Source organism: Gallinula chloropus (assembly GCF_964237585.1).
Source record: "Gallinula chloropus genome assembly, chromosome: 23".
Taxonomy (NCBI): Eukaryota; Metazoa; Chordata; class Aves; order Gruiformes; family Rallidae; genus Gallinula; species Gallinula chloropus.
Genome location: NC_140108.1, coordinates 1,676,538 through 1,697,545, shown reverse-complemented (window position 1 = coordinate 1,697,545; position 21,008 = coordinate 1,676,538). Strand labels below are relative to the sequence as shown.

Below are 21,008 nucleotides of genomic sequence, written 5' to 3'. Positions count from 1 at the left end.
TCGTGCTTGGCTGTCAGGACACCCTCTGGCCTGAAAGACCTTCTCATCCCGGTGGCAGTCGCCATCCTTTGCAAGGCCATGGTGTGCGCACAGTTCTGCAGTGAGGAAAAGCTATGGAGAGCTATTCCAGGTAAGGAATGCTTCCTTTCCCATCTCTGGTGTGTAGCAGGGAGCTTTATGTGTACTTGCCCAGTTCTGGCAAAGTGTATGGCTTCAACACAGCACGCCAGTGAAGCTCAGCAGATGTACTAGCCCCATGCAGATGGGATGTTTCATTCACACTCCTTGTCTCTCTCATTTCAGGGCGATGCCCAAACCTCTATGGATTTAGTGAGCTTCCACAGTCATTGGGAAGTTTCAAGTGGGTTATGACAAGTGGACTACAGCAAGCAGAGTTCCACCATGGAGCCCAATCCCCACCCTGAGTTCACAGGCAAAGGTAGGAAGGGAAAGGCAAAATGTGAGCAGCCACATCTGTAATTCCAGGTCCTGGTCCAGCATCCATCACTTCCCCGATGGGCACTGTGACCAACACTGCAGGGTTGCTGAAAAACCTTGAGGCAAGAGTCCCTGTAACGGGAGCTCTGTTCCTATGGCACCAATCACCTTCCTACCAGGGCTGCACCAGTGGCTGTCCAAAGGGGTGCAGGGCCTGAAGGGCTTTGAAAGACCCAAACTGCTCCAAGACTTGTCAGCTCTTAATAAACCAAAACACCTCCTCAATCAAGAAGACAACGTGATCACTTCAAACTTTGGGGTTTTTTTTCCAGTTTTTATTGAGTGAAAATGTCAAACCTTGCATCAGTCATGCAAAAAAAAAATCAAATAAATAAAACACATATATTAAATTTCTAATAGCACTAAATTCAAGTGGAAAAATATTCAGTTCTTAATAACGCAGGTGCTGAAGAGACCAGATTCAAGTAAATCAGAGCACACCGTCCTGTTTAGGGTGTTTTTTTTTCACTTTCTGCATTTTTGTCTCAAAACCTATATATATATCTATATATCTATATATATGTATATACATATAGATATATACACACACACATATATATGTGCATACATATTATTTTTATATTTATATATATACACATACATATTTATAAAACATTAAAAAGAGCATTGGTGGTTCAAGCATTTATTTCCCCCCTCCCCCACGGAAAGAAAAAAAAAAAAAAACCAACAACAAAACAAAAAAAAAATTACACATTTAAAATTCAAAATGAGCTAGCAATGGCTTATAGTCCTAGTGTGCAATATGGATATTACAAAAGGCTAGAATCCTCCCTCTTTGTCTTTTTTTTTTTTCCATTTTTCTTTTTTAAAGTTTTTTTTTTTTGCTACATTGGAAAATTTTTTTTAAATTTTTTTTTTTTCGTTTTTTTTCTTTACAAAATTCCTTCCACGCAGACTTTTAACTTTAATCCAGTTGAGTTTGTGGCTAGAATGAACAATCTAGTCAATAGGGATTTTTTTTTTTAACTTTCTTTTTTTTTTTTTTTCCTTTTTTTTTATTCCTTTTCTTTTTTGCTCTTCAGCAGTGAATGGTAGCAGAATTCAGGAGGGTCCATCTCAAGGTTTATTTTGTTTGGTTTTTATCTTGTTTCGGACAGGACAGTTCCATTTCCTCTCCCCTTTCTCCCTCCCCCTCCCCCCCAGTACAGTCAGTTCAATCTCCCTCTCTGGTCATTCTTTTAAGCACGTATTTTCAACGGGGTTTTATTAACAGTCCTATTGATATGATTGTTTGAAGTGGAAAAACCACCTCGCTGTAATCGGGATCTTTGTGCTGTCGAGGCCTTTGTTCAGAAAAGCACTTAAGCCCGGGCTTAAGCCTTGGGCCCGGTGGAAAGCATCTGCTTAAGAGTTTTGCTGAACTAAAGCCTGAACAGGGCAGAATGAAAAGGTGGGTTTAACTGCCTTGACTTTTTGTTGTTGTTGTTGCGAATAGAGACATAGTTAGAGATTTACAAGACTTGGAGTAAGACGAGCTCGGGGGGGGCAGGGCCTGCTGGGTGGGCCTTGTCTGGAAGGGCAGAGAGGCCGCTGTCCGGCTCAGGTGCCTGACCTTGGGCGGGTCAGGCCCTGCTCCGGTGTGGCGCTCAGCAGCAGCCTGTTGGGAAAGAAATCTCATTCCCCGTGCCGGCTCCCGGAGAAGAGGCGATAGAAATTGGGGAGAAAGGCTGAGATGTTAGGGAGAAGTAGTGCGCCTTGGGGGAGAAAACGGTGTGCATAGATAAACACAGGCCCCGGTGGCACGCCAGGCCCCGCAGGAGGAACAGCCCTGCTCCTGGTGCAGCTGCACAGGCCGCTCCTGCCTCAAGCTGCCTCCTGGGGTGCCGGATTCCATCCACTGCCAGCCAGAGCAGGACGGCGTTAGCAGAGCGACTTGCAGACCTTGTTGCCCCTTTTCTCCACACACTTCTGCTTGCTCCCACTTTTGTGCAGTGATTCCGTCAGCGGAGGCTGCTGAGGTGCGCAGGGGGGGAGGTAAAACGCTACGTGCCAGTGCAGGTTCCCAGCTCCAGGGAGCAGGGAAACAGCCTGTCTGTCCTGCCTGGGGACAAGCGGCCCGCGGCAGCCCCGGTGACTTGTCCCTGACGCCAGGCTCCCTCCTGGCCCTTAGCGCTACCAGTGCGCACAGGCAGGTTTCACCAGACCTTGCAGGATGCTGTATGGAAGGCAGTGAGCTCTGTCCTGCTCCCACACAGTCACCGATACACCATCCTGTTGATTTCAGCGGTACAAAGTCAGCACATCTGTTCTGTGAGCCGTGGCTTGCATTAGATCCAAGGATCCCTCTTGGAGCCCATCACCATACTATATCTAAGTAGTTGAATATGGGAAAAATGTCCAAGTGTAGAACCTGCAGCAATGCCATTAAAGTAAAAAACCTTTTTGATTCTTTTTTTTTTTTGCCCCATCCCATTTCTAGAAATTCCAGGGCCTCTTCCCCTCGCTCTGCCCCAGGAACGTGAGCTTCATTATATTCAAGAATTGGGTTGTGCTAGAAAAACACACAGCTGAGGGCAGGGGATATACCAAACAAAACAAAAACAAACAAACAAAAAAAAACCCCTCTAAAAATAAAAGCCACACAAATAGCTGATAGAGGAAAAAGAACTCCAAAGAATTAAATAAACTACAAACTAGTAATAACAATATTTCATTTGTTTTGTTTTTCATTTGTTTCATCTCTACAAAATTCAAGTTAGAATTCGGAATCGTGCAGCTCCGGTCAGTGCTAGGAGTGTGAAGTCAGCCTCAAACCGTAGCATCAAGGCCCCCCCCTGACCCCCCAGTCCCGTCCCCTGCCACCCCTACAAACAAACACTACATCGAAGGGGAAAAAAAAAAAAAGAGGGGAAAAAAAAAAAGAGGAGAAAAAAAAAAAGGAGAGAAAAAAAAAACAAGAGAAAAAAAAAATTGCACACAATTAACCATATCTAAGGGCTACCCAGAAGGCAGATGACCCCCCTCGTCCCCCTGGCATTGGTGGCTTCTCTTTTGTTCTATATATAGTAATAACCTTTACAGGAAAAATACTGTACAACTTTTTTTTTTTGTTTTTTTTTGCCTTTTTTTTTCCTTTGTCTTTCCCTTTGAAACATTATCTGAACATTCTGTCCCCACATTTACACAGCTGAGCTGCTTGTTTATAAATCAGACCTGATCTGCACCAGTTCCTTAGGGAAATAATTAAAAAAAAAAAAAAAAAAAAAGCAACCTAAACTTCTTGAGGCCTTTATCTGCTGAGGGTGAAAACAAATTACGGGGATCCCTCGGAGCTGAAGTGCTCATGGAGTCGTGGGGGAGGGGGGGGGGGCCTGCATGATGTTAGGAGAAAAATAATTAGCTTTTTATTTGTTTATTTTTAAAGAAGGGACAAACTTCAGACACACGGAACCTTTCGCTAGGCTGGTGTACTTAAACACTGGCATGGAAATAACCAGTGCCAGAATGAATTCATACAGCTAGGCCTTCTGGAGCCCAGGTGTGGATAGACAAGCCCTCTCTCTCTCCGACTCGGGAGTGGATGTGGGGGTCAAACGCCTGTCAAGAGTCCGGGACAGGATCCTGTAGTGTGTGTACCCAGACTGGGCTGGGAAAAGAGAGCAGGGACGAGCCCGAGCGGCTGGAGGTGGCAGGTCCCAGCACGGCGTAGCTGCGGTTCCTGATGCAGCGCCCAAGCCATTTAGCCCTCCTTGTCAGAATTTACCAGCGTGGGCTCAGAAATGTGTTAGTTGTTAGCTGGACTCCATCCTGGCCTCAGCTGGCATCTCCCCCCCCCACCCCGGAGGTCTCTGTGCTGCGTAGGCTGCGGCAGTCTCATGTTCTGTAGCTGCAGGAACCATGACTGGGCCAACAGGTACGTGGGAGCTGCAGAACAGCGTTGTATCCCCTCCCTGCCCCAGTGCTGGAAAAGAGACCTCCCAGCCTGGGCAGGACATCCTCCGGCAGGATCCCCAACGTTTTCCTGCCTTCTCATCCCTCTTCAGGGGTGCCAGAAGGCACCAGAGATCCATATCCGTCCATGCAGAAAGACAGACTTGCCCATCCCCAGTAAAAGGCTGGGGACAAGGGCTTGGGGACTGGGGACATACCTGTCACGGTACGACTGCTCGGGTCAGAGAGCAAGTAGTATTTTCAAGGCTGCTTTAATGGCTGGGACGCTCTTCTGTGAGCACGGCGCTCCTTGTGCTGCACCGTGGGACAGAGTGTCAGCTCACAACCTCCTGAGATGGGGATACTGAAGCACCACAAAAAAACGCCTCACCCTCAAGAGAGAGGAAGCACCTGGGGGGTTGGGATGAGATGGAACTGGATGGGAGATTAACCCCAGTCCTCCAGTGTGACAGACCCTTAAACTTGCCCGCTGTGCTCTTCCCAAGTTACTTCAGCTAAATCCCTACGGGCAGGACCGCAGGGATGAAGAGAGGTGTCCTACAGAGAAAGTGTAGACTGAGAAAAGTTTTACAATATAAATAGCATTCAAAATTATTATCATTAATAGTAAAAAGGATCTGGAAGAACAGAGGAGTGTCCCATTCCCACCCCTGCTCATTCATTAATGCGTCCTCATTTATGTGACAATAAATACCCACTCCCACCCTTGCTGTCTGATGCCATTCGTTTAATGCTGGAGAAAGAAGGGGGGAGGGGTGGAGAGAGAGAGAGAGCACACACCCCTCACCCCCTCCTTCCCACTGGCAAACGCTGAGCTAGTTGTGTCTGTGACACCAATTCCTTGACTGCTCTATATGTGTGTGTGTGTGTGTGTACATTATTTTATATGGAGACACACACACAAATATATCTCTCTAAAATTCATTACCTGTTGCTCCCACCCACCCCCCTCCAAGAAGTGGAGATTATTATTAATATCGTACAACTGAAAACATGGAAAAATAAAACTCAGAAAGAAAAATGGGGGGGATAGAGCCCCACCCATACCAAAGGGTCCCCAGATGGGCACAGGCCCCACGCACCATGCAGGGAGCAAGGAAAAGCAGCTGGTACCCTCAAGGTTCATGTCCGTCTAAGAGAGTATTTCTTGCTGCGTCCTGCCCCTGTGTTCTGTGATCTCCGGGATGAAGCGATGCAGCACCAGTCCTGCTGCCAACCTGTTTCTTTTATGGGGCTTGGGGAGGAGCAGGGGTTTCCTTCCTTCCTCTCTCTCTCTCTCTTGTGTGTGTGGCACGGAGTTTTTCACTTGCCATCCCAATCTTTGTTCTTGCCTCATGTGGGGTCCTCTTAGTAATTCTGTGTTAAGAGCAAAACCAAACCACTGCCGCTGTTGTCTCTTAAGATTAAGGAGAAGCTGCTGGAGCAACAGTAGAGGTTGGGGCAGCAGCTGGAGCTGGAGCAGGAGTTGGGGCTGGAGTAAGAGCTGGTTCGCCCTGTGGCCTGGAAGCATCGCCATGGTCTGTGGAAGAAGCCGCCTCCTCTGGTTCTCCATCTTCTTTAGTGGCCATGCCCTCGGGGTCAGGCAGCGATTCTTCAGAATCTGTGTTCAGGTCTTCCTCCTCATCATCATCCTCATCATCGTCATCATCATCCTCCTCTTCATCATCTTCCTCTTCTTCATTCATCTCCTCCTCATCATCCTCTTCATCCTCTTGGGAAGAGTCATCCTCGTCCTCCACATCACCAGAGCCAGATGCCGCTGCCCCCCTCTCCTGAGGTGCGGTCCCAGCTCTGCTTGGCGATGGACCCTCAGTGGCTTCTGACTGCTTCTTGCTGAGGTCCAGGGAATCATTGAGGCCCACACCAGCCGCGTTCTGCAGGAAGAAGAGGGAGCTGTTGTTGTCAGTGCTGAGGTTGAGGGAACTGTCCAGGTTGATGGAAGAGTTCTGGATGTCATACTCGAGAGTGGAGTGGGCAAGGCCTTCAGGGCCAGGAGAGATGGCAGGAAGCTCCCCTCGCTCCTGCTTCTCGTGTTTGCGCTTGTGCGAGTCCATCTGCGACATGCCCACCACTGTGTGTTTGCAGCCAGGGTAGGTGCAGTGGAAGTGGGAGCACTTGAGTTTGTACTTGCAGTCAGGCACCTCGCAGTCCACGCTGGAGCTGAACTGGCAGAAGCCAGCAGCGCTGATGACGTCCTGCTTGCCGTGGTGCTTACGGTGGGCTGTCACCTTAGTGCTGTCAGTGCAGCGGAAGCCGCAGCGCAGACAGTGGAAGTGTGTGCTATTGCCAGAGAACTGACAGTCTGGGAAGTTGCAGCTCAGTGAAGACTTGAAGCGTTTGAAGTCATCCAAAACCAGGTTGTCAACACGATCGTGATGCTGGGCGTGCTTATACATGTGGGTACGGCCGCAGAACTTGTAGCCGCAGTTCTCCCGCGTGCAGTGGTAGTGGGTAACCTTGAGAGAGAATTGGCAGCTGGAGTCCTTGCAGTCCTCGTAGAGGTCATAGCGCCGAAATCCCTCCAGCATCATCCCTTCATCCAGCATCTTGCGTGAGGATGCCGTCTTGCGGCGCTTGCCAAACGGGGACATGTCCTCAATGATCCAGAAACGCTTTTTGGCCCCCGAGGCAGTTGGCATAGTGATGGTATTCCCTGCAGAGAAAAAGCCAAGAGTGGTGTTGCTGACAGTCAGGCGTCTCTTCATCTCCTGACCATCATGGCAAGCTCTGTGTTCCCCAAGACACAACGCTGCAACTGTTCCCACCCAGCAGCTCATCCCTCAAGCCTCAACTCTGGGATCGTAGGCTGGCTGATGCCTGCTGGATTTGGCATCCCCAGTTTTCAGCACATCCCACCTTGCCTCTAATTGCTGCTCTTACACACTGATGCTGCCCAAATGCTAACTGTTGCTTCTGTGTTTGGCTGTTCTCACAGTTCCTCCTGCTGCTTAGTTGATTTCTAGTTCTGTTTCTCTCAAATGGGACTTTACTACAGAGGAGCTGGCTTGTTCCAAGCCAAGGACTGAGGTGTTTTTACAACACCTGACTGGGGTTGAAGAGGTGAAAGAGGTTAAGCATGCTAAAAACTGGGCTGTGCAGCCTCTTCTCCCCATCCAGACTCCTCCAATACACTAGAATTGCCAAGGACAGGCAGGAAGTGAGGGAAGATCCCATGCGTGATTAAAACTCCAAGGGGGGGGGTGGAATTTATAGAAATAGGATGGACTTTGGCCAGGAGACTGCAACATCCCTCACTGTAATGAGCCTACACATTACGATGAGTGCACTTAGAAAGACAGATGGACAGATGTTCAATGGGGCTAATTCTCATCATCACTAGCCAGTGGACTCTGAGAAAAAAATACCAGTTCTACTGCTTTCCCTTGGGTCTCAAAAATCACATGGTGCCCCTAGTAAATAAAGAGCCCTCATCTATCTTCCACTTTCATTCACAGGGCCAGTGTAGCTGGCTAGTGCTCATGTCCCCTAGGATCCAGCTGACATCAAGGACTCGACCTCATTATATCTATTAACTTTTTTTTCTTCTCTGCTTGCTGTTCCCAGAACCAAACCACACTCTCCAGTATCATCACGCAGCACAGACAAGGGTGGAGGCAGAAACTTCTCACCAGGTGTAGAACTGTGAGTGAAATTTGAAATGATAGCTTGCAACTGCACTCCCCCCCCCCCCCCCAGCCCCTTCACACTGAACCTGCCATCCCCTTCCAAAGAGGCACGAGTTGTGACACAGGGTGCCTGGGGCCTGTGAAGCCAGAGCAGCCTGCAGCCTTGTCTGGGAGACTGAAGGAACAGTCAGCTGTTTGATTGTGGTAGAATTGGGGGTTTTTTTTGGCTGATAAGCAAGTATTAAAAGTGATTAATGCTATTTTTGCCATATCTGGCCCCCTTCACACGACAACCCTTGAAGAGAAGGTGAGAATCACTGAAGGAGGCCTCCAAAAATCAATGGCAACGGTAGCAGCGGCCTAATCTCCACACCCTTCGCATGCCTGGGCTCTACAGCCTGCGCCGTAAGCAGAGAACAAAAGACTTTTCCACCCCCCCTGCGCTTCTGCACAGACCACAAAGAAGACACTAGCTTGGGGCAACCATGGTGAGACCATCTTGCTGACACAGAGCTGGTGGAAACTGCACATTAAGGCTAATTTAACCAGCTACCAGTGAAAGAGTAACTGTCTGTCGCTGTAGATTTTAAATCAGCAAGCTCAGAGCTAGAGCATCTGTGAGGAATTACTCTCTGCTTGCCTCTCCCCACCCCCCAAAAAACATCTGGCTTTGTAAAATCTTGTTCTCTACTTCCAGGCAACCAGGGTAAGTGCAGCCCAAATCAGTGCTATCCACATCAAGTCCTTATTCTGCCTTTTAAAAACGAATTACAGCCCAACCATTGAAGCTTTTATCCTTAGTAGGAATGAATGCCCATCTTGCTGCCTTCGGTGGGGAGTTAGGGGATAAACTGTCGTGGGGGAAAGGCTCTGGATGGGCAAGCTGGGAAGTAAGTAGAATTTCAGTGTTACCAGTTTTAAACTCAAATGCCCATGCCCAGCTTTCACAGCAGTTCACAGAGATGCACTTAGAACTTTAGCCAAAGCAATTTTGTTTTCTCACACAGGCAAAGCTGCAGAGCAAGGGTATGGAAACGAGGTGGTACCATGGTACAGTGTCTTCCTTTAGCCACCAGACAAGGTGTGGTTCTTAGCACCCAACTGAAGATCACAACCCTCAACAGATGTAATCCAAACAGTAAGTGCATGCCATAAGCTTCTCTGTTCAATTACTCCTCATGTAATCAGGCACAAAATTATACAAAGGCAAAAAGAAACACAACTTTAAAATACATCCTTAGGGGAAAGCAGGGAACAAGCAGCTCAAGATGCTACAGGTTGCATGTCAATCAGGGTGGTTGTTATTTTTTAAAAGCAGCAAAAATCTAGTTTCTTGTTAAATTTTGTTCACTGGAGCACACTCCTCTGGACAAGGCAAGGATCCTTCTCCTGCCAGGTGCCACGAGAAAAACCTGTGACCTTCTGAGTGGAGTTGGTCCCCCAGCCAAACATCCAACCATTACTGTGGATTTGTGCATTACTAAAACTGGCAGGAAGATTGACCAGGACATTTGTAGGCTGCTGGAATCCTCTTAGCCATCAACTCTAAGCACATGAATGTCTTTAATTAACTAGAAAAGAGCTGTGAGTTGGGAAAAAGAAGCCAAAACTGAGCCACACCCTAAATACATTCCCAGCTGGAATGAGAATCTCCAGTCTGAGACATCTCTGATCTCAGTCACACATGGGAAACATGGCAGCTTAAAACTAGGAGTCTAGATGTATTTTCTGCAGCTGTTAAGAGCAGATGTAAATAACAGTGAGTGTGAGAAACAGCCTGAGTTGTCTGATGATGTCATCACAGTGACACTGACTGTACTTCACTCGGTTTCTGGTGCTGTGGAAAGCAGCCCTGAAATTTATGGCTTCATATATGAAGTAGGAAGCAGTGAAGCTTACCCTTCCCAAAAATATGGGAAGTGGGTACCCTGTCAGACATTTACCTGCTGAGATGCGTGCAGCAGACTAAGGTAGGCACTGGGTTGGGTGGCCTGGAAGATCTAAAGAAGAATTCCAAGTCCCATTAATGCTACATGAGCAAAAGTTCGCTCAGTGGCCACCCTGCTGCTATCAAGAGGCTGAAAATGCCTTTTAACTAGGAATTTCCTTGGGTATTTCTCAAAGGTTGGAACTGGGGGGAATTGCCCTCGGGTATCCCAGTGTCTCTGAGTGATGTGCTGTGGTTTGGGTCACCCTTCTTAGCTGTGGTTACAGTGCCAACAGACAAAAGGAGGAGGCACAGATGGATAAAGTTCAGTCAGCCACAGAGTGACGTTTGCTTTCGGACTGACCTAAGGTGCAGAGAAATAAAGGTGGCCAGGGTGAGTGGGGAAGGAGATGGGCACAGGACACTTAAGAGAGAAAGCAAAGAAGTGTTACCTGCTGCATCCTGAACTAAGGGAACGTCACTTTTTACTGGAGTTGGAGTGGCAATGATGGGCGAAAACCCAGTGGTGCTGGCGGCAGGCATGACAATGCCTCTGCTGGATCCAAGAGTGGCACTGAGCAGAGAGTATGAGAGACAAGATGGAGAGAAAAGATAGGGGAGGGTGGGAAGGGGAGACCTAAGCAGGGCTTGTGAGAAAGATGGAGGCAGAGATGGTGGTTGAGGTTGTGGTGCATTGTGGATAGCATCATCGGCAGCAGCGGTAGCAGTAGAAGGAACCAGGCAGCCTGGAGAATGTGGAGAGAAAAAAAAAACAACAACAACAACAAAAAAAAAAGAAAAGCAGAAAAAAAAAGGAAAAAATAAACCAAAACAACAAACCAAAAACAAAACAACAAAAAAAAAGAAAAAAAAAAAGAACTGAAATGAGAACCCAAGAGCAGAAGCAATATGATGAAAATGGAAAATACATTCACAAATGTATGAAATAGAACTGTAACAGAGAAGAAACAGAAGGTGAGGAACTGAGGGCATCAGGAAGAGGAAGGTTGTCTCTGCAGAAGGTAAGGTGGCTTTAGTGGCATGCAGGAAGAGCCACAGGCTTTCACCCAGAAATTCCTGCTTGTCTGGTCCTTGCTCCTGTACATGGTGCCAGCTCGCAGCAAGTAATGAGCCTTACAGGTCCCTTCCAACTCAGTGTATTCTGTGACTCTGTAAGGGGGGTCCTACAAGTTGGGAGGGTGGGGTTACTTGCTGCCTGGCTATTCAGGAGTAGGGGGCATTTCCTAAGAAGCATGACTTGGGCCAGACAGCAGAGAGAGCACTAAGAACTTGTGTCCCACCAAACTCTCTGGAGGAGCTTTAATGTCATGGGGCCCTGTCCTGACCCAGCAGTGTTCATACAACCTGTAGTTAGATGTGCTGAGGGACAGCCTTCATCTAACTGGTGTGGGAAAGACAAGTAGGAAAATGCATACAAAATTAAAGCCAGCTCAGTGAGGCAGCCTATCTAGAATGGGAATGCTTCACCCTGGGAAGGACAGCTAAGAGATCCCTGGATTCCCTCTAGATGCTAACAGAACTCATAAAAGATATCTGATGACTGCCAAGATAACCCTGGAATGCTGGGCAGTGAGATGGCAACCTGTCAGCCTGGCACACAGGGAGCAATGGCAGAACATTCATTCCCAAAAGAGGGGACGATGGAGGGTTCCTCTGTTTAACCCTGCACAAAGTGGAACAAGATATTTTTTTGCAGGAGGAAAGCAGCTCAGGGAGCTGCTTTTCTATGTATTCCTGAAGATACAGTAGGGGTTTTCCCCTCTATGTATGTACCATTTGCTGTTGCACAGTCCTTCTGCACCTCAGCGGTACAGGAAAGTGCCTGACTTTGGATGCTGCACAAGGAAATGGAAAGTGGTATCAGGGTTGCTGCCAAGTACAGAACAGGCCCACAGCTTCTTTGTATTTTTTTAAATCAGTTATTAAAATAGATCCAACTCCACGACACAGGATAAAAACCTCTCCTCAGGGGAGGGGAAAAAAAAAAAGATGCACTGTTAGTTCCTGGGTGCTTGAGGTGCACATTTTGATGGATCTCTTCTCACAAATGATGGAGGGAGCTGGGGTTAGTAGGAGGCACTATTGTGAAGCTGGTACAGTTCGTATTTTGGCCTCTCTTGAGTTTATCTCCCAAGACAGCAGGCAACTGCTGATCCATTTCACACACCCCCTTCTCTCTTACCTGCTGATGTACTTTCGTTGCCCACTGGAGTGCTGGAGCAGCTGCGGTCCATATTGGAAGATTCAGAGGAGATACCCCCAGGGCTACAGCCAGTGTAGTCCATATACTCATCTGTTTCAGTGTCCATCATGCTTGGGGGTCCCTGAAAGGAAGCTGGGGTTCCTGATGAGGCTGGGCTGGGTGCCATGCTGCCAACCTGGGGGAGATTTTCATTTCTTGGAGTGTGGCCAATAACCTGCAGCAAGAAAACAGGACAGGGACTTTCACACCAAATGCAAGATGCCAAGACCAAAACCATCTGTCTGCAATGTTTATTTCTCTGCCACAGTTCATGAGGGATAGCTGGAACATGCTTGTGAGTGGAACCCATGACACCCTGGCTAGGAGCGTCAATCCTCTTTCACTGGGAGCTCTAAACTTGGCACACGTATCCTGGTATGTGGATTGTGATGCACTCAGAGGCTGGGAGTGTTAATCTTGGCACCAGTATCCTGGTGTGTGGATTCTGATGCATTCAAAAGCAGGAGGTGTTAATCTTGGCGTTACTACCTGACTGTGTAGGTCCTGCTGCAGTTAGGGACTGGAAATACAACTACTGACATGGCTGTCCAGGAGCCTGTGTGAGATGCTGCAACGGGGACCACTGCCTGCAACCAGTGACCTCTGAGTATGCTCTGTTCACAGGCAGCTCTGGTGGCCTGGCCTGGCCTGGTCTTCTCTGGACAGCTCCATGGATGGGTGTCCAGAAGCAACATATCCCCAAACACACCACTCAGTGCATACTGAGCACTAAGGAATGGGAAAAACTGGAGTTAGGACATGCAGAAAGGCAGCTGCAGGGCAGCAAGCTGGTTAGCTTTGCCACATGCCCTGATTTGTGGGTTCATCCTGGTTGTTTGCTGGACTCCTCCATGGGCTAAGCACAGCAGTAGAGTGAGCTGTGCATTGCCTGCTCCCAGGATTGCTCAGGCCATGACTGCTACTTCTCCGGTGCTGAAGTGAGACAGGGTCACCACTGAAAAGCCATGGAGGTCAAACCCAGCATTTTCTGCTCAGTGTGTACTAAAATCTTTAGGGCCAGGCTCAGCATGTATGAGAAGAGTAGTAAAGACAAATCTGTTTGTTATATCTTTCCTAAGTTTGACCCTGGTACCTAAGCTTTTCCTCTTCAGAACAAAAGCTCCCAGAGCAGCACCACCACCAGTTCCTTGGCACCTGGGAACTCCTTCAATCCAAATGCAGCAGACTTGAAAAATTAACCTAATAACTAATAGGCACCTCACATTCCCACATTGTGGAATGAAAAGGGTTTCCTTCTACAGATGACCCATTTGTTTTTCATACACCAGAAGATGTCCTTAGGCTCAGATCACTCCCAGGCGTTTACATGAAGCTGGTGTGCTTCACCTCCTGAGTCCCCACAAGCAGGAGGTGGCAGGACTGCTGCCATCCCAAGCAGCAGCTCAGCCCTGTAGTTTAAACTCTTCAATTTATTCCTAAACCACACAAACCTAACCTGCCTTTTGCTCCCAGTTACGTGTTAGAAGAGAAGGAACTGCATTGCTTTGGTGTTTCCTGAGCGAGGGCAGGGAGTGCTCCAAACTAACTCCAAATCAATAAGGGAAGTTTGCAGAGTGGCATTTCTCCTGTCCTCAGTGGAAGTAGCAAATAATTCTTTGTGGCTAACAGGAAATGTTTGTTTTAACCAGCATGTTCAATTCTTCCACATCCTGAGCACTTTAATTTTAATAAGCCAATTGGTGTATACAGGGAGAGCAGGAAGGGAGTGTAAATTGTAAATCTGAGTGTTTTAGTGTTATCCTCCTCATTTTTTGTCTGGGTTATTCACAAGGAAAAGCTGTTTACACTAAGTAATGCTCTGATGTCTGTGCTTCATCACCCTTCCTGAGACTGTAGAAGTCCAGCCAGGTAAAGCATATCCCAGCTGCATCCTCAGGTACAAGTGTGTAGGTACTGAAGCAGCAAGCAAGCAAAGGAACCAACACTACATGCAGATCTGCAACTTAAATAACCAGTGAGTCACCTGAGTAGGAACACGATCAAAGTTCTTCCCCAGCATCCTTCTCATGTGCTTTCTGGCGTGGGATGTCATTTGGTGCTTGAGCAGGAAGGAGAACTGGCAGCCCTCTCGAATGCAGTGGAAGTGGCTGTTCACCTGGTTGTATTTGCAGCCTACAGACACAAAACCATGGAGTGTAACACATGAAAGGTACCCACAGAGGGAAAGGGTCTGTAGGAAGATGATCTGGAGGTAGGACAAGGCTGCTGCCTCATGGATTTCTGGTGGATTGAGGATTATCAATGGACATGGGTTCTTCAGGAACAGTCCTGAATGCAAAGACTAAATCACAATCTTTTGTCTGCTGAGCAACTGCAAGAGAGGATTACAGTGTACACAGATGGAAGACGTGAGTCTGACCTGCATACTTGGCCCATCCCACTGCACCTTGTTGTTAATAAAGGATCATGACCATTACATCCAGTAGTGCCTAATGCTCCCAGTCTTAGCTAGTGCCTTTTTCTTTACAAACAAACCCAAGGTATTTAACTGTATCACCTAAGTTACAATCAGAAAGAAACACTTAGGTTAGAAATGAAAAGTTCTTTTGCTCTTTTTTTCCTGTAACTGTGCTCTCAGAAAAACAGTCCCTCAAAAAGCTCTATCTCAGGACAGAGTGTGCTCTCTGGTCAGATAGAAATGAGCCAGGAAACGTTCACTGCCACTCCAAAGTTGTTGTGTAATAGGGGCAGCTACTAAACAACAAGCAATTTATATGGGCTCTGGCTAACAGCACTTGACACATTTTGTTCCTGGTGGATAGTGCCATGTGTGCTGGGAGTCTGTGTATCTCATTAACAGACAGTCCTAAACAGCTACACTCTATAGCTGATAAATAATGGCTGGATGCAGTTAAAGCACAGCTCTCTCAGTGCTCAGGTTCTGCCTGTTCTCCTCCATCCCTCGGCCATGCCCACACACACCGAGGTACAGCCCTACAGAGCGGCTCAGTTTTGCTCATCTACCACCTCAGGGTGATGGGTGTCAACCACCTTTACTTACATACAGCCATATTCTTCACCTCACTCTTCCTCCCCACCTCTCCACGTCTGTACCTGGCTTTACACCCACAAAAACATACATGTCAAGAGATCTATCACATGTGTGTTTCTTCAGAAACAGTCACAGCCCTTTCAGCAGGCCAGCGCCTTCTGCCCCTGATACACACACACAAACACAAGCAGCATAAGCAGCAGAGCTGTACATAGAGGTAGACATGCATTTACATGTTGGTACAACCACAATACACCTACGCAGACACAGCTACACCATCCCATCACGCTGCCTGCACCTGCACAGGCAAACGCAGAGCGCTGGCTAGGTGTATGTTTACTGCATGGCAAGCCCAACCTACAGGCATATATATACATAGTGCTGGATGCCTGTACCCCATCGCTCCCAAAAATTAACACTGCTGACACAAGCACAGCCTGGAGACGCCTCGCTGCCAAACACCTCCTGCATCACCCAGCCCATCTTCAGCTCGCAGATAGCGTTTTATGTCCGTGCCAAGATGATGTTTGTTTAGGTATCGCACTCCCCCACAGCCCCACCTCATCTGCCACCACCCCCCCCCTTCCCCTCGCCCCATCAGGCTGAGCTGTTCTTTGGGATGGAGAACAAACAGTGCTGGCGGGACTGAAACAGTATCAGCAAAGGGCAGGTGAAGGCTCGCCTGTTGCCAGGGCATCCGTTTGGGCTGGGTGTCATATATCACTGTCCTGCTTTGTCTAGCCCCTGCTATCACCTGAAACACCTAAAGTTGAGTAAATAACAGCAACTGCTGAATCCACTGACATGTGTAAATGAGACCTAGGTGAGTACTGGCGGTGGTGTATTGACACTCATTGCCCTGGTTACTGCAAACAAGCCACCATTTGGGGACAAATTCTGTATGTATTCAAAGCTGCAGAGTTTGGGGCTGGTTCTTGTGGCTGCCTCCCTGCCATGTGTGAGGACTGCACCCGCAGTGTCACTGTGAACCCTGCTTTGCTTCAGCCTTTGCTCCAACCAGGAGCAACAGGGAGGACTGGGGCTGTGATACCGACAAGCCAAAACACAAGGGCTACGTGAATCCCAGGCAGCTCAGGATAGATGGGGCTATCCTTAGGGATCCTCCCCTCCCAGTTCAGAGCCCTGGATCTGAGGTCTAGATACCTCCCTGGGAATGCATTCTACTCTCTGTTATGCATTTGTTTTACCAGCTTTACACCAGAGGCACTTAGATTTAATAGAAATGCAGCCCTGCTAGGAGTTTTGGCCAGTGGGCAAGGCCCCAACTGAGGTAGGGCTGTATCCCGGGTGTTTCCCAGGCCACGCTCAGGGGAAGGCTGCCACAACGACACCAAGCTGTATTCCCTGCTGCTCACAAGTGGATGTGGAGAATGGTTTTGGAGAAGGCAGTAGCTGACAACTCTTCTCCATATCCTTTGGCTTTCAATGTGTCACACCAGTGAGAGCTGCCTGGGATCGGGCAAAGCCCCAGCTTCTTCCATACGGGACACTGACACAGGGCACCCATCAGAGCAGGCATTCCCCCTGTGCTGAGAGCACCCTTAAACTCCACCCAAGACAAGCAGTAGGCCCAACCAACTTCAAAGTAAAAAAAAAAAAAACAACCACCAAACAAAAAGGCCTTGAGAACTGGATAAAAAGGAACAGCAAAGGGGGAGCTGTATCTGCAGAGGAATACACGCAATCCTCTGCATTACAGCTCCTATCCATTTAACTCAGGTTGATTTGGGAAGACACGCTTCTCCCTGGGCCGATCAGGGGCTGCTTTCTGCTTTCTTGCATTTCTTGCTTAGTGATTTAATGACCAAACAGATCCTGGGCATAACTCACAGGCTCTAACTGATGGCATTCTTCACCTGGACATGGGACAGCCCACAGGAGAAAGGTGCCAGGGGAATGAGAAGGAAACTCACCTAGTCTGCCACATTCTTCTCGCTTGGTGAAATACTTGAAGCCGTTGGCTGCCCTTCTCTCTGCCTTCTCGTGTTTCTTCACGTGCCAGGGCAGCTTGGTGGTGATGTTTGTCACAAAGTAGCAGCCAGGACGGAGACAGTGGTAATGCCCTCGCATCCTGAATTCACAGTGCTGGAGAGGGGCAAACAGGCAGGTTGCTTTAAGCAGATCGAAAACAAACGCATCCTTGTGTGCCTGCTACTACTGCTGTCCCTCTGGGATGGGACAGCCCTGCACTGATGCTCCAGATCACATCCATTTTATCCTCCACGAGCCAGGATGCAAGCTTGTTCCCTGGATTGCCATGAGGTACTCTGTTCTAGGCTGAAATACCCCAAACTGAACTCATGGCTTTCCCTGGTATTCATCATCGTTTCTTAGGTCATTGGAGTTGCCTTGTCTGCTTCACCCAGGTCAAAGAAACATAAAACCCGTGGGATTTGCCAGTTTGATGGAAACAATTTTGCTAGATGACATAATTAAGCCCCCTCCCTGGTTCTGTAGATAGGCCAGGAACGAAACACTCTGCCTCACTTCCTGCTGGGTAGTCTGCCCGCTCCCTCCCGCTCCTCTCCCACACACCTACTGGGGCTGGAACACCATGTCTGCCCTGCACTTACCTGGTTGGGACAGAGACACTGCAGTGAGTAGTAAGCAAACTGGTCTCGCACATTCACCAGATTATTGTTGGGGTTGATGTGGTCCAGGCAGTGGGATTCTGCTTTGCCAGAGGTTTTGCACACATACTTGCAGTTCCCAAAGAGACAGTGGAAGTGGAATTTGTTGGCGTACTTGCAGTCCGTTGCCAGGCAGGGATCACTGGAACACATCCAAACCCCAATCAGCACCTTCACTCACTTCACACATTTGTTTCTTTGCCAAAACTTAATTCGAGGGGAGCCCAAGCTGAAACCTCTGTTCCAAACGTGGCCTACAGACTTCCCATAGCCACCTTCCTCTTTAGTAAGACTGCTGCTGGCAACGCTACCTACTGCAATTCCACCAAGCTAGTGCACTTTCCTGATGATTACCAGAAGGCAGCAATGCATGGTGGGTTCTGGAGTCTTTGAAAAGCATGCTGAGAGCTCCCTCAAGATCCAGGTAGATGCTGTTTCTCTCCTTCTGCCTTTACACACCCCAATGGATTCAGGTAGTTTTTCCCATCTCAGTTTTGTGTAACTGAAATGAAACTCTTGGCCATGCCCACTGCAAGGCACCAGGACTTCCCCTGATCAGACACAATCAGCTGAACGGTTTGTGCTTTGCCCCCCTATTCCATGGATTTCTGGCTGCATAACCAGAGGTCAGACGGGAGGTAGCTGAACACTCATCTCCTGGATCCCAAGCTCTGTACCCAGTGACACCTACTCAGCTATGTGAAATGGCATTAATAAGCTGCTTTGAAAGTGGAGGAATGACTGCCAGTATACAACCCAGGGACCAATTCTCCAGCAGTGTAACCAAGCTGCAATGCCCAACCTGGTTCTGGACTCCCGTGTCCTCCTACCTAACTTCTGTGCCTCTGCTGTGTAACAGAAACAACACTATCATCACAGCCACACTGGGAAGCTTCTTTAAAGTTTTAAAAGAAGGTTATGTTACCTTCAGCCAGACACCTCCAGTGTGAATTACTCTGCAAGCTAACACTACAAAGCCAGAGGCACAGAAGTTGAGGAGACCTGTTATACAGAAGTTCAGCCAGGCCAGCAGAACATTGACAAATCTGAAGGGAGACAGACTCGCTCCCTTGGGCTGCTGAGACACCCAGTCCTGGTGAGGCAGAGTCCACACACTTGTGTCCCCTCCACTATCTGAGCCCTGGTTTTCTTCACTGGAAAAACCCAAAAAGCAGCTGTATTACAGGGAGCATTCCTCAGAGGGGGCCACAGAGCTTCCTGGAGACAAGGCCAGGAGAGATCCAGCAAGCTCTCCTTTCAACAGTCTGTAAAACCTACTCTCACCTCGGTGTACTTTGGTGTGGCAACACCACTGCTCTGCAGGACTGGGCACTTAGCTGCCTGCTGCTGTTTGCTCAGCTACAGAAACTCACAGCAAGTCTCAGACCTGCAGCAAGATTTGGAGATGGACTAGGCAGGTGTCATGCTGAAAGCTTTGGAGGTGCTATGATTCCTCTGTATGATTCCTCTGTAGCCTTCAGGGTTAAAATGCTGTAACACCACCCACATTTCTGTACACCTCTTAGGAGGCACCAAAAAATGCTTCCATGATATGTTAGCAAGTTTGTTTTGCCTCAAAATTCATACAAAAAGTGCTCCCAGATGTACTAGAAAACCTTTTTTTCCCTAGGATAACTGAAGGTATCTTCTAAACTTTATAGGAGTAGATTTTCTGTGAGATAAAGCCCAGAATGCTTTCTAGACAGGTAGCCTCACAGTGGGCAAATTCAGATGTAGTACTACAGCTCTAACTACTACAGCACTACAGTACAGAGGGGACTGGCAAGGCTGGAGAGGACACAAAGAGGTAGGCAGCATCTACAACTTACTTCTCCTGGAACTGGAGAAATCCGGGTTTGACCTGAGGCTTGGCATTCTCCAGGGAAGTTGTTGCCAAGGGTGAAGTTGCCAGGTTAGGCACTGACGCTGGGATCTGAGGCATCTGGGCTATGGTTGAAGCCAGCTGCTTCCAAGCTAGCAGTGTGGGAGCAGAGGGCACAGTAGCTGGACTTGGAGTGGGCACGTCGAGGGCAGGAGCACTTGCCATGGTGGCAGAAGTAGCAGATGGTGATGAAGGGGCCAGAGAAGCCTTATTCTCAGTAGTAGTTGAGAAGGGAGACTCAGAGTTACTTTTCACAGTTCCACCCTCAGTTCGGAAGTGAAAACTGCAAGAAAGACAGTGGGATTCAGCCAGGAATTCCTGCCCATCACATGTGACTCCATTAAACACAAACAAGAATGCTGCAGGAGCATGCAAACAAATCAGATGAGGTTGAAGCCTGGAAGGGGCTCTGCAGACGTTGTGGTAAGATTTAGGGGGCCTCCTAGGCTGTGAAGAGACATTTGGAGGGGTGCAGACAGAAAAGTGCAGGAGCATGTTGAAGTCAGAGAGGAGGAAGAATCTCTGCAGTCAGTAAGCTCAACCTGCCTGTGAGGGCAGGTCTCCATCGCTGTTATGAGAGGCCAGTAGTTTGTAGTAATGAACCACTGGGAAATCTCCAATGCCAGAAACCAACTGCTAACAGACCTTCCTGTCTTAAAATCTGCAACACCTCCTTCTGGTTAAACCCCCCTGGAATGAGCTGTGCTGAAGCCTTGCTCACTCCTTACTCGGGCAGATCTTCCACTGCCTTTAAAAGGATATTGGTTCTGAACAGCAGATTTTGCCCTGTAGAAATCTGCAACAGGGAATAATTCCAATATCCCACCGTTCCTTTGCTAGACCCCTCACTGGATCAGTGGGAGCATATCTCAAATCCATGCTTCACCCACAAGCTAGTGAGGGTTCTGTAGAGCCTCTGTAATACAGGCTGTTTTATCTAGCCTGCAGGCCTGGCTACCAACCTTTGGGCTGTCTGCTACTTCCCAAAATGATGTGAAATGACCAAGAGTTTCCACTAAAGAGCAGGGGAAGGTGAGGAGGAGGTTGCCTTTAGGTTGGACAGTTTGACTGCTTCATTTCAAGACCCTATTCACATGATGTGAAACTCTTTAAACAAAAACCATCTAAACTAAGTGCTTGGGAAAAACCTGTTAGAAAAGATCTGTCATGACAAGACAACAGAATGGCCTCTACACTGCAGGAACAGGCAGCTGCCTGCTCCACAAAAAGTCTGTA

At 48.2% G+C, this 21,008-nt stretch overlaps 1 protein-coding gene across 1 annotated transcript in view; it reads right to left on the bottom strand.

Annotated features, from left to right (window-relative positions):
• Positions 1-5,686: 5,686 nt before the first annotated feature.
• CASZ1 (castor zinc finger 1) overlaps positions 5,687-21,008 on the bottom strand; it is a gene marked incomplete at its 5' end in the record, with an annotated part of 93,097 nt that continues 77,775 nt past the window's right edge. Inside the window, 7 exons of the mRNA XM_084274800.1 lie at positions 5,687-7,063; positions 10,416-10,709; positions 12,167-12,401; positions 14,211-14,359; positions 17,174-17,345; positions 17,834-18,032; positions 19,720-20,055. Of these exons, the coding sequence (XP_084130926.1) occupies positions 5,814-7,063; positions 10,416-10,709; positions 12,167-12,401; positions 14,211-14,359; positions 17,174-17,345; positions 17,834-18,032; positions 19,720-20,055 (2,635 nt within the window). The 3' untranslated portion in view covers positions 5,687-5,813. The remainder of the gene's footprint in view (positions 7,064-10,415; positions 10,710-12,166; positions 12,402-14,210; positions 14,360-17,173; positions 17,346-17,833; positions 18,033-19,719; positions 20,056-21,008) is intronic.